The sequence below is a fragment of the Centropristis striata genome, chromosome 16 (assembly GCF_030273125.1).
Source record: "Centropristis striata isolate RG_2023a ecotype Rhode Island chromosome 16, C.striata_1.0, whole genome shotgun sequence".
Classification (NCBI taxonomy): Eukaryota; Metazoa; Chordata; class Actinopteri; order Perciformes; family Serranidae; genus Centropristis; species Centropristis striata.
The window spans coordinates 28,582,832-28,596,183 of record NC_081532.1 but is presented as its reverse complement, the minus strand read 5'-3'; the positions used below and the strand labels follow the sequence as shown (position 1 = coordinate 28,596,183).

Below are 13,352 nucleotides of genomic sequence, written 5' to 3'. Positions count from 1 at the left end.
GGATGTTCTGTGTAGTTCAGCTTGTACAGACAGGTGTGATGTAGCTTACCTGAGAGCAGTAGTTAATTCTCTCCAGGATTGTAGAAAAGTTGGGCCGGTGCTCGGGACAGTGCTGCCAACACTGGGTCATGATCCGGTAGCTACCGACAGAGATACAAATATATTATTTAAGCTGTATGTTATATGGATCATCTTGTTAAATAAGTAAATGTAGTAATAGATAAATGGCAATATTATTATGATATATAAAGTTCAATCAATTCCACATCGTATTGGTAGACTATGGCATGTTTTTTAGGTCAACATAAGTAAATATAAATATATAAATAAATGAATGATTATAAATATGGCTATGAATGCTGAAATACATAAATGAGTCAGGTAAATAAATCAAGTAATTAATGTGGAATTAAGAAATAAAAGTAGTTTGAAATAATACATCTGTATATACAAAATAAAATTCATTTTAAATAAATAAATAAGACATTATGAAATAAAAGCTCCCTAAAATAAACATCTGGATAAAGAAAATAAAATTATAAAATTTACTTGGAATAAATAAATATGACATTACGAAATAAAAGCCCCTTGAAATAAACATCTGGATATAGAAAATAAAATAATAAAAATCACTTGAAATAAATAAATAAATGAATAAATGAATGAATAAATAAGACATTATGAAATAAAAGCTTCGTGAAATAAACATCTGGATATACAAAATAAAATAATAAAATTAACTTGGATATACAAAATAAAACTATTAAAATCACTTGAAATAAATAGTATATGACATCATGAAATAAAAGCCCCCTGAAATAAACATTTAAAATATAAAAGTCAGCTGAAATAAATGTATGAAGTCCTTTGTATTTAAATATTTACTGCCTCATTTATGTATTTAATTCAAAGGCACATGTATGTATTTATTTCATATTGACTTAAATGGCATTCCAAAGCAGAATCTGAGCCAGAATCTCTAAAATTGTCCCAGCTGTGCCCTCTTTACATGCAGGATTGTCTCTTTTGATGTGTTTCCTGGCAGTACTCACACAGGCCCCGGGCAGCTCTTGGGAGGATCCATCCTGCCTCCACTGGTGACAAACTCCAGCACCTCTTGGTTGGTTTTACACGGATACGGCATGTAGCCCAGAGAGAGGATCTCCCACAGCAGCACCCCGAACGACCTGCAGGGGGAGAAGCTGGTCAACAACTGAGCTGAATCTGATTCATGTTGCTCAGACTGAGGAGACCAGAATCAGACTCATCAAACCCGAACCGACAGGATGTTTCTGTTTCAACATTTATAGCAAGCAAATTACATCCATAGTTAAATAATAAAAGATAGATTAGATTGTATATTTCTTTACTATGGTGTCCATTTAAGAAGAGTATATATTTTAGGAATTATAATAATAATGATTTTATTTCAGGGAGAAAATAAGGTCCATGCCAGATAAAAACCGACAATACAATAAACCCTTATACCCTCATCAGATTTACTACCCTCTCGTGACACAAAAACTGCTATTAAATCACCCTACATCAATATTTCTTTCTTATTTTTTTTCCATAAATCTCTTAAACAATTTCAGACGTGTTCAAAACTACCAAACATTCAATCATTTTCAGAATTTACACCCTTTATATGCCAGTTTATATATTTGATTTATTCCAAAATTCCTTCCAAAAAAACCCCACAAGAAAGAATGATCTTCCAAATAATAAATAGTAGGGAGCTGGGGCTTTGGTGATGATTAGAGTCTTGGATATGTCAAAGATGAACAACAAAATTGATTTGATGGCATTCATATTTTTTATGTAGTGCCAGATATTCCCTCTCGTGACCCTCATAGCTAAAAAAATGCCTCATTGACTTCCATTCAAACCACATTTTTTAATCTCACTGCCATTATGATATAAAAAACCATGCACTCTGTAATGTCAGCATTTCATTTTGAAGATAATTAGTGATATTTGATGTTTTCACTGTATTCCACCAAATTCCACTAGTTTTCCATTCTTGTATTTTTGCCAATTAAACTAGGAGTTTGTCACGACCAGGGGGTGTGGTGTGTGTGTGACGTCATGCTGCAATCTATAACACAGCCGAAACGATCAACAAATGAAAAAAAAAAGGAGGAAAAATGACAAAAATGGCCGAAGAGGGCATAAGGGTTAAATATTAATCAAAAATCAATCTATCAAACAATTTAATATCTTAAAGACAGAAATGAGCCAATGGCCCCACATAGACGCTAGAGCTCCAGCAGAACCACGTCTGGATGAAAACTGACCAAATTAAATTCTCAGTTTGCCAAGGCCAGAATAATAACAACATTTTTGGAACAAGCAGCATGCACATAAATGGGTGCAAAAGATTTTAAGGATGTTGGCACACACATTTACACACATTTGTCTGGCACTACACCACTGTGGAAGTTTAAGCAGCACAGTGGTGTTGTGCCAGCACGGAACATCTCTGTATGTTTCTTTTTCTATTAAAACACCACATGTTGGCAGTTTATGATGGTTTCCCAAGATAGCTCATCTTATTACACAATTTAAGGGCAACACAAGACTTAAAATCATCATATCACTCTTATTTGCATTATATTTTCTGTCACTGCCCTCCTCGTGTGAACAGACAGGCGCTCTGTGAGAACAGGAAGTGCATTGTTGGTTTCTGCTGCTGTACTTCTCCACAGAAACCACAGAATGAATCTTGTGTTTTGGATGTTATCATCATGCTGTCAGTGATATGTCAGGGTTTGTTTGCTCTGCACCAGTGGTGGAAAGTCTTTTACACAAGTACTGTACTTATATACTATTTTAAGGTACTTGTACTTTACTTGAGTATTTCCATTTATGTAACCTTATACTTCGAATTCACCACATTTTGAGGCAAATATTTTACTTTTTACTTCACTACATTTAGATGACAGCTTTAGTTACTTTTCAGGTCGAGATTAAACATAAAAAAAAACATGATAAAAAATAAAGTAAGAGAACAATTAGACCTCATAGTAGTATATTAGGTAGTACCTACCTTGAGGAAATAAAAACTTTGCTTCCATATATACACTACTGGTCAAAAGTTTTAGAACACACCAACTTTTCCAGAATTTAATTGAAAATTATGCAGTTTAATGTCTCAGTGTACTCTGAAATTAATGCACATTTGCAACATTTAAAATTCTTTATTGAGCATGATAGTGTTTTGAAAGTAAAAAAAAGATTCAAAATCACATTTTATGTTGGACTAAAGGACTAAAAAAAGACACAAAATGACCAAAAAAAGACACAAAATGACAAAAAAAGACACCAAAAGACACAAAATGACTAAAAAAAGACACAAATGACTAAAAAAGACACAAAATGACTTACAAATACACGAAAAGAATTAAAAAATGGACAAAATAGCCCAAGACTCCATAGAGTTAAGTTGTTTACCCACTTCTTGTTCCCTGAAAAAGGCCTACTTGTATAATTCTGAAATGTACATTATTTTTCAGTTTTGGTTAAGCTTACCTTTTTTTATTTACCTCTGGCAGTTCACCACTTACCTTTGTACCCTTTCAAGCTGTTCATTTGACTTGAACTGCTTGAATTTCAATAAAAAACTGGAAAAGTTGGTGTGTTCTAAAACTTTTGACCAGTAGGGTACATTCATTAATACTAATTTAATAATATATCAAACAGTCTGAGTGGGTCCATTGTGCAGAAAGATTACTTTTACTTTTGATACCAAGGACATTTTGATGTTGATACTTTTGTACTTTTACTCCAGTAAGTTAAGAATGCAGGACTTTTACTTGTAGTGGAGTAATTTCACAGTGTGGTGTTAGTACTTTTATATAAGGGATCTGAATATTTTTTCCAGCACTGCTCTGCACAGATTTTATTTCAAAATGGGGCTCTCTGAAGCAAAGATTGTAGGATTTTACAGAAGACATTACATTACTTATGTGAGATCTGATCACAAGTGTTCAAGAGCCACATGGATATGTATTGTAATGTATTTGGATTGGAACGTCCAACGTGGGAACATCCGTGCTTAAATCCAGCCACTCGTGATCGGATCACCCAGGATGCATGTAAAGGTTGTTTTTCTCACATTCTGCTATCCCCGACGCTCAACTGTGATGTTACACAACATTTTGCTTTTTCCTTCAGTTTAGTGAGATTGTTGACTGGATGAAAACCACACAAATTTTAATTTGTTGTGGGGGAAATGACTCGTCCTCCAAACTATTTCATGTGTGAAGGATCATTGTGCCCTCATCAGATTATACAAAATATTCTTCTCTTCTGCTCTAATCCTTTTCATTCTCCACCCACCAAATTTACCCGGACAGCTGTATAAATCTGCTGTCTCCCCGTATAAATTTTGATTGCATCTATAAACTTCAGTCTTTTTCAGCTGTGTAAACAAAGAAAACATTTTTTCCAGCTCTAATAAGTGACATTATGAAGCAGTGGCCCATGCTAAATATTGGCCTTCTTCCGTCAGTGGAGCAGTGGTTTGGATGCTGCTCGCTGCCTTCTTTGTTCCGCTGGCTCGGAGTCTTGATTACAGATGCTGTTCTGTCTTGTAAAGATGTTCACTTGATGAACTGCACTTTAGATGTGGAGATGTTTATAGGGCTTTGGGGGTCTATTTAGGAGTAGAACTACTTTAATCTCTCCAGCACTTTCCCAAACCCCATGTGGCCAGCTTTTAAATTACTGACAATTAGGTGTTGAGATGCTTGTCAGAACAATTTTGCTCTTTGAGAAAATGAAAAATAAAATAACAAATATTCAATGCACATGTTTTAAACATCTGGTAAAAGATGTTGTGATGCATCATGTCTATGAGGACTAAAATGAGAATAATAATCGTGAACCATATTCCAATTTCATTAACTATCCAGGGCTACGCGGTGGTGTAATGGTTAGCACTCTTGCCTCACAGCAAGAAGGTCGCTGGTCCGACTCCGGCCTGCAGCTCTTCTGTGTGGAGTCCCTCCCTTCCTCCCACAGTCCCACATGCACTTAGGTTTAATTGGTGACTCTAAAATTCTCCGTAGGAGTGAATGAGAGCGTGCTTGTCTGTCTCTATCTGTCAGCCCTGTGATAGTCTCTAGACCTGTCCGGGTGTACCCTGCCTCTCGCTCAATGTCAACCCGCAACCCGAGTGTGGATAATCGGTTAAGGATAATTAATTAATTATCTGTCCAGATAATTACAGTTAGATATATTTTCAAAATTGTGCAGCTTTATCTCAAAGGTAGGGTCATCAGATGTCCAGAAAAATCGGGGTTAGTTGTTATTGAACAAGCTAAATGAAGCCTGTCTGTATAATGTGAGACTCCACTTGAGACTTGAAGGCAAAAACGCTGAGGAGACCTGATTTACCGTTAGTGACACAGTAGGCTAATACTGAAAAATGCTGCTCTGAATGTATTATGTATTTTAAAGCGATGCCTTATTGTCATATATAATTAGTAACATGATGAGCTGTTGCTGTCGCCAGAATAGACGACTCAATCAAATGAACAATTAATCCACCTTCATTTAGTTTTTTTACTCTTTACTCATAACAGATATTCGGATCTAACTACAATTTTTGTTACTAGTTATTAAAAAATGCCATTCTTTTTTGTCTTGCCGCTTGTTTATTGCACTGTTAAGGTTATCACGAATTGCTGATATGTTTTAAACCAGATGACAAGAGACGATGCAGCACCTGATTAATAAAAATGTCTCAAAATTAGTTTGTAAGCTCCAACAGCGTAACGACAAAGTTTATATTGTCTGTAACATACCTGTCACCTGGAGTTACAATAGTTCATGCATCTGGTAAAAACAGCCAAGACACTGTGTGACAGGATTCCCATTTGGAAATTAGTTTTGTCTCCCCCTACATGCAAAGTACAACAGTTCTGAACATTGTTTTTATACTGACATGTGTTTTAGTCATGTGCCCGGGACCTCACCCATCACCTTTTTTGGTACTTCCTGCCTTGGTTGGTTTCCCACCATCCTCTCTGTTCACCTGTCTCTCGTTTGTGCCAATCAGTTTGACTATTTAAAGCTTTCTTTTGTTCCAACGAACTCAACTGAAAAGACTGTCCTGTTCTCTTTGAATAAACCAAATCACTGAAAGTTATTCGGATCTGCTCTTGATTCCCCCATCTGATTCCTTACACGTGGTCACCACTAACTCAGTCACTTTTGTGCGGTGTTTGACGCACGAAATGAACTATTATTTCTATACTTTGTGAAAAGTGTAACACACCACACATTTGCATGCACTCCACTCACTCATTCACTCTACTGCAGCCCTAACCTTCAATCAATGCAACTCGGCAAGTAAGCGACATATAGTATATCATTACGTATAGTACAGTGTGGATTGGATCCAGTGTGGATTTTTGGACATGCATTCATTAAGCATGAATGAATAATGATTGAAAATAGTTTCTCTGTGGGTTCGTACTATTACTGTATATATCATGTGTTTATTATTCATACCATGTGTCAGTCTTGCAGGTGAAGATTCCCTCCATGAAGGCCTCCGGTGGCATCCATTTGACCGGCAGCATGGCTCGACCACCCTTCCTGTAATAGCTGGCTCTGAGAACAGAAAGAAAAATCTGATTTAAGGAATGTCAATTTATCATCAGTCTTGAAGAGACGGTAAATACCACAAGGCCATGAACTCTCTAAGTAAATTTTGGATCGGGCTCCACAGAGGATAATCAGATAGCTTTTCAACTGGTCCTCCATTTACCACATCAGCCCATTGCTGCCCAGACTCCGGCTCTCATGAGATGCATCAGTGTGCTTTACTACGTGGATGGTCATGACGTGTGTGATGATGCAGATTCTTTATTCAAACCTGTAGATGTCTCTTGCCATGCCAAAGTCTCCGATTTTGGCCACTCTGTCTGGCCCAGGGCAGGTAAGCAGGCAATTCCTAGCAGCAATGTCTCTGAAAAACACAAGATCTGTTACAAAATGCAGCTTCATGGTGCCAATAATCTCTTTAACCTGCCATATTTATTTACTGTATGATAAGAGAGGACTCGTGATTTATTGTTGTCATAAAGATGTGTATAAACCAATTTTCTTTACAATGTGTGGCAGTTAAATAGTTTATTCCTCATTTTCTCTATTTTAGGCAGGCCTAAGGAAAATCTTATAGATTGAAAACTTGCCTTCCTTGAAATGAAGAAGAGGAACATGCAGACATCATTTTTGCCTTATAGAGGGTTTTATTACATATTGGAGGTACAACGCATAGGCACTGAAGAAGATCCCGACTGCATCAAGAAAAATGGTTCATTATTTCCGTGTTTTAGTATATACCAATAGGTCAGACAGAGAAAAACATTTGGAACATTATCGACTTCAGAAAGTGATTAAAAACCAGGGAGAGGAACGGCAGAAGTATCAGAGGAAAGGAGGCGCTTGTGGTTGGTTTGTTCGGCACGTTTCTTGTCAGGTAAGTAAAATGTTGGTTGCAGCGGCTCATAACAAATTTTCTAGTGTAATGATAATATTTTTAATAGTAAACAGTAAAAACAATTATTGCTTTTATTGATTTTACTGTTTGCTTATTTTACTGTAAAACACTTTGGTAGGACACTGGCTATTTTAATGTGCTGTATAAATAAAGCTGACATTGAAATGCCCACGAAGAATCACCAGGTCGTAATGGATCCAAGAAGAGGGATCTGCACCACCAATAAACCATAATTCTTGAAATATTGCGCCTTTTCTTGTGGTCCAAGTCATTCCCTATTTGCCTTTGCATCTTGGACATGTTTTGTGAGCTTTTCTGTTGTTTTGACATGGTTACATTTGCTTAAAGTATCCAGAGCGCACAATTCTCCATTGTACTTCGTTCAGTTGTTTAGACCGTGTGCCTCCAATATGGCCGTGCATCTGAGTTACCGCCCAGAACGTGACATCGGTGAAAACCCTCCATAGTCTATAGTGAAAAATATATTTAGTCTGAGACCTGAGTACTGGAGCTTTGCTTGGATGTGTGCACACTTGGTCCCTCTTATAAACTAATTTCCTCTGGATTTACATTCTCATTAAAGTTGTTGTGTTTCTGACTTTTTAAATCAGATTTAAAAGCAATAGATTCCTAGATTTAACAAAAGATTAATTCACATGTTTTGTGACAGCTTAAACCATTTTATTTTTGTGCCTTTCAACAAGCTCTGAGCAGTAATAGCAGGCTGTGGATGTGAACCTGTGGATGAAGTGGTTCTCCTCCAGGTATTGGCAGCCGAAGGCGATATCTCGGGCCATCTGCAGCAGCTCCCGCATGGTGAGAGAACAGGTCTGGCCCTGAATACAGCACAGCTCAGTTAAGTCTCTTAAGTCACAGATACACATACCTTAGACCAGTAGTTCTCAACCTTTTTGAGTCGCGACCCCCAATTTAACATTTATGTTGTCCGCGACCCCCGCTCACTGAACACAATCTCACAAGCACAGTTCAGATCACCCAAAAAAGAAACAAAATGACCAAATAAGACACAAATTGACCACAAAAATGATCAAAAAAGACACAAAATGATCAAAAAAGACACAAAATGACCAAAAAAGACACAAAATGACCAGAAAAGACACAAATTGACTAAAAAAAGACACAAAATGACCAAAAAAAGGAAACAAAATGACCAAAAAAGACACAAAATGACCACAAAATTATCAAAAAAGACACAAAATGACCAAAAAAGACACAAATTGACCACAAAATTATCAAAAAAGACACAAAATGACCACAAAATGACAAAAAAAAAGACATTAAGACTAAAACACATTAACACATAAACACTTTAACACAGTGGAGACAGAGCTGACTTCCAAAATGATTTGGTGACCCTCAGAAATCATCTCGCGACCCCAATTGGGGTCCCGACCCCAAGGTTGAGAATAGCTGCCTTAGACACACACACACACACACACACACACAGAAAAGTGTAGTAGAGACGTACAGCTCGTGGCCGGTTCTGTCTCAGGAAGCTCTTCATGTCCCCTCCGGTCATCAGCTCCAGCAGGATGAAACGTGGCAGGATGTTCAGACTGACACCGATGCAGCGCACAATGTTCTCGTGGCTGAACTTGCTGCGTGGACAAACAGTGAACAACACAATCACACAAAATGTGCTGCATTTGATACGACTTGGCAGGTGAAAATAAAAGACTGTCCTGAAATAAAAATACAAAAAATGGAGTGATGGCTGTGAGCTAGTTCAGGCAGGCAACTGGAGCTGTGCTGCCATACACGTTAGAGGAGTGAATCAGCAGAGGCCCCACAATACGATTTTATCCTGATACTTGAGTCACGATACGATATGATTGCGATTATAAGCATTTTGCGATATGGTGAGTATTGTGATTTTTGTCAAATCAGAGAAAATTCTCAGTCTATTCATCTCACTTCAGTCTTTTTATTTCTCCACAATGAGAGCCACACAATATTGCCAGACAAAATATTACAATACTATTTTTTGCCCACCTCTAATACATGTCATGCCCCACTCCTCATACATCCTCCACCAAAACACAGCCTCTCTCCAATCTGGTGAGAATAATCCTCAGTCTCTCCCTCTGCCTGCCAATGCTGCTGCATCTGATTCCCTCTTGGAAATTAGTGTTTTCCCGCCATCCTTTCTGTTCACCTGTCTCTCGTTTGTGCCAATCAGTTTGACAATTTGTCTTTTCAGTTGAGTTCGTCAGAACTCTGACGCAGACTCTGTTCTTGCCTTCTGGACTGTCCTGTTCTCTTTGAATAAACCAAATCACTGAAAGTTATTCGGATCTGCTCTTGATTCCCCCATCTGATTCCTTACGCGTGGTCACCACTAACTAATCCACTTTTGTGCGGTGTTTGACGCATGCAATGAACTATTATTTCTTTATTTTGTGAAAAGTGTAACACACCGCTTATTTGCATGCACTCCACTCGCTCATTCACTCAACTGCAGCCCAAACCTTCAATCAATGCAACTCGGCAAGTAAGCAAATTAAATTAAATCAAGAATTGTTTTGTCAAATAAGAGAAAATTCTCAGTCTATTCATCTCACTTCAGTCTTTTTATTTCTCCACAATGAGAGTCAAACCCACAGACTGACCAACAAAGTATTCAGTCAAACTGAACTCAACTGATATCAAACATGTATGGACGACAACAACTGCAGCATTTTATCAAACTTTCCTCAACTTTGCAGCGTTATTGTTAAATTACTTAGATCTTGTAGTTTCATATGATACCAGTATCTCTAGTATATTCCAAAAAGTAAGCCCAAAACAAAAACGGCAAAAATACTGACAGCCCGCAATATAATATTGCCACACAAAATATCGCGATACTATGCTGTCTCGATTATTTACCCACCTCTATTACATGTCATGCCCCACTCCTCATACATCCTCCACCAAAACACACCCTCTCTCCAATCTGGCGGTCTATTTAAGATGAGAATAATCCTCAAGCTCTCCCTCTGCCTGCCAATAGCATTACTGCTGCTGCACCTGTAATGCAGCTTGCTTTCTCAGCCCCAGCATCCACCTGGAGGCTCCGACGGGGGATTTTATTACATCACTCCTCTATACCTCATGTAACTGCCTGAGGAGTAATGAGGTCGGAGCCTCGACAATAAACACATACTGCATAACATGAGTTGCCTGATTGAACTGGACTCAAACACACAAGTTTTGTGATGACATGAAGTATTCGTGAGATCAGCTTCTTCTGTCTGTGACGTGTGATGTTCAGGAGGTTTTTCCTGGTTGCCAAATTATCTGGAGAGGTCTCGTCCTCTCCAACACAAACGGATCAGTGGATTCAGACCAGTAAAAACACTGATTAAAGCAGTTTCGCATTAAAAATCAATGTTCCTCTAATGCTGCTATGATGAAGTATGTCCCAGAGGAGCTGCGAGTTGGTCTGTTGCTAACGTTTGTTCAGCTTGTTTCCCTGACAAGAATCCTTCATCTGGCTGCAGTATGGTTAAAAACGACCAGGATCTAAAAACTGCATTGTAAAAATTTAGCTTGAACTGAATAAGATGAGATAAGATGAGATAAGATAAGATAAGATACGATAAGATAAGATAAGATAAGATAAGATAAGATAAGATAAGATAAAGATAAAGATATTACTTTATTTCTCCCATAGTGGGGAAATTTAGTTGTCACAGCAGCTCAAGATACAGACACATAGATATAAGAACAAAAAATAAGACATATACTTGTATACACATTTTATACATACATTTCTGCTACTTGGCATTGTTTGTTTGTTTTCCTGAGAGTACTTTTCATTTTAAAGATATTACACAAAGAAAATATATTTTAGCATGTTAAATAAGTTTAAATAAGTTGTTGCATGTAGTAGTATGAACATCAGTGAATAAATATATCTAAATATATGAAGAGATATACACAGTATAGTATAAGTGGTATATGACATATATAATATAGGAAAAATACAGATGGCCTAATGTCAGCTAATGCTAACTTGACCAACACAACATTGACATGTGCAAAGGGGGTATGATGTCATTGACATTGACATTGGCTTGATGAAAATTATGGATTTCTCTGTGTTTGAAAATTGATTTTGAATTTTTTGGATAATGTAAGTACAATACTCAACAGAATTTATAAATTAGGTCTAGTCCCTTTTAGACATTTTAATGTGGAAAAGACACATATTATACTTTTAAGTACATTTTAAGACTGTGCTATGGGCTGAAGTGTATCAGCAACAAATCCTTTTATCTTTAAGTTATTTATGACTGCTGCACATCTGGAAACATCAGCTGTCGTGTCCTTAGCTGGGCCATTACTGCACATTTTAAACTTTATGATTTTATATTTGCTTTGCTAATTCATTTGTTTTTACGTGTTTAAAAATGCAATATAAAATGTAGTGAAGTCAGTCTACATGTCTGGAGGTTTGCTCTTTACAATGTTTTTAATAGTAAAATGTTACAATAAATAAAACGGAAAAAAGCAAATCCTCAACACCCACTTTTGGAACCACTGTAAACTACAAATGTTGTCAAATGTGTCTTAGAGCACCGTGAAATCAACTGAACTTTATTAATAATGAAAGTTCTTAAGCAACTCTCAAACCAATTCAAGCTGTTCGAAATATCCGTTTCCAAATTGCTTCAGCAGATTCTATGCAGAGTGATAACGTAAGGCTCATCTGCATTTTCTGCTGATAGGCTTCTTCAGTATCTTGGCTGTCTGTGATATCTTTATCACAGTTGAAACTTTTGGACCAGTGAAAAACTGATGAGCCACACAGGGAAGTCTAAAACTGTCTATGGAGACGATGCTTCACTTCGAGGTCAAATCTAATGTACTCTGCAGTGAGTTGGAGTTCCATGTGAGGGATAAACAAGAGTCAAATAATGGCTAATAGCATTTTGACGATAGTGAAAAAGAATGCTCCTTCAGATACAACTCCTTTTGTGGCTTCATAATGTTGAATAAAATTCTGTATTAGTGCCCTTTCACATCTCCTCAGCTAACAGAGCTGCTGTGTGCACTCAAATGGTTTATTATGGCTTTATTGATTGATTGCTCATTAACTTCCATACATGACCCCTGAGTGACTGTAACTCAGTGTGTGATCTGAGTTCTGTAATTCAGATAATTCTACTCTAATTTAGAAAATCTTTGATCTGGGTCAAAATGTGGGAAAAACATCTTAAATAAAGCAGAAATATTCAACAGATGTTTGGGAAGGGGACTAATTACTGGAGTTAACATAACACAGCCCATAAACTACAATAAAGTGTGTAATATGTGATTAATAATTATTTTCCTGAGATCAAAAATACAACCAGAAATGACTGTCCATGACTAATGACCTATCAAATAATGCACTGAACCATCAAGCTATTTCTTAATGAGGTCAACATGTGTGCTACATTATCTGAAGTATTAGTTTGCTTCTAGTGAGTAAAATTGCACATCTGGCTCAAGCTTTTATCTCCTTTAGCTTGGAAGCCAGTGGAAGTCTGATTCACACGTGTGCTACGCAGGCGGAAACCTCCGAATTCTCCAATGCAGAAATGTCTAAATTCTTTCCAATGGCCAGCAGGGGGAGTCTACTTCTCATTTAATTTACTACCTCAATAAAAAAAGTTCTCATAAGTTCATGGTCTCATTCACTAGTTTACAATTTTTTACTTTTATGTCACAGTGTGTTTTTAGTTACATTTTTGATACATTTTTGGTCACATCAAATTGTCTTCTTCAGTGTTCGGTTGATCTAAGACACTCTAAATTGTTCATGTGTAAATGGTGCAGTGGTGGAGAGTAA

General features: G+C 37.1%; 1 protein-coding gene across 1 annotated transcript in view; it reads right to left on the bottom strand.

Annotated features, from left to right (window-relative positions):
- ltk (leukocyte receptor tyrosine kinase) overlaps positions 1-13,352 on the bottom strand; it is a 78,914-nt gene that overhangs the window by 2,421 nt on the left and 63,141 nt on the right. Inside the window, exons 23-28 of the mRNA XM_059353483.1 lie at positions 9,003-9,132; positions 8,252-8,349; positions 6,887-6,979; positions 6,520-6,621; positions 1,053-1,187; positions 50-140 (exon numbers count right to left, since the gene is read on the bottom strand). Of these exons, the coding sequence (XP_059209466.1) occupies positions 50-140; positions 1,053-1,187; positions 6,520-6,621; positions 6,887-6,979; positions 8,252-8,349; positions 9,003-9,132 (649 nt within the window). The remainder of the gene's footprint in view (positions 1-49; positions 141-1,052; positions 1,188-6,519; positions 6,622-6,886; positions 6,980-8,251; positions 8,350-9,002; positions 9,133-13,352) is intronic.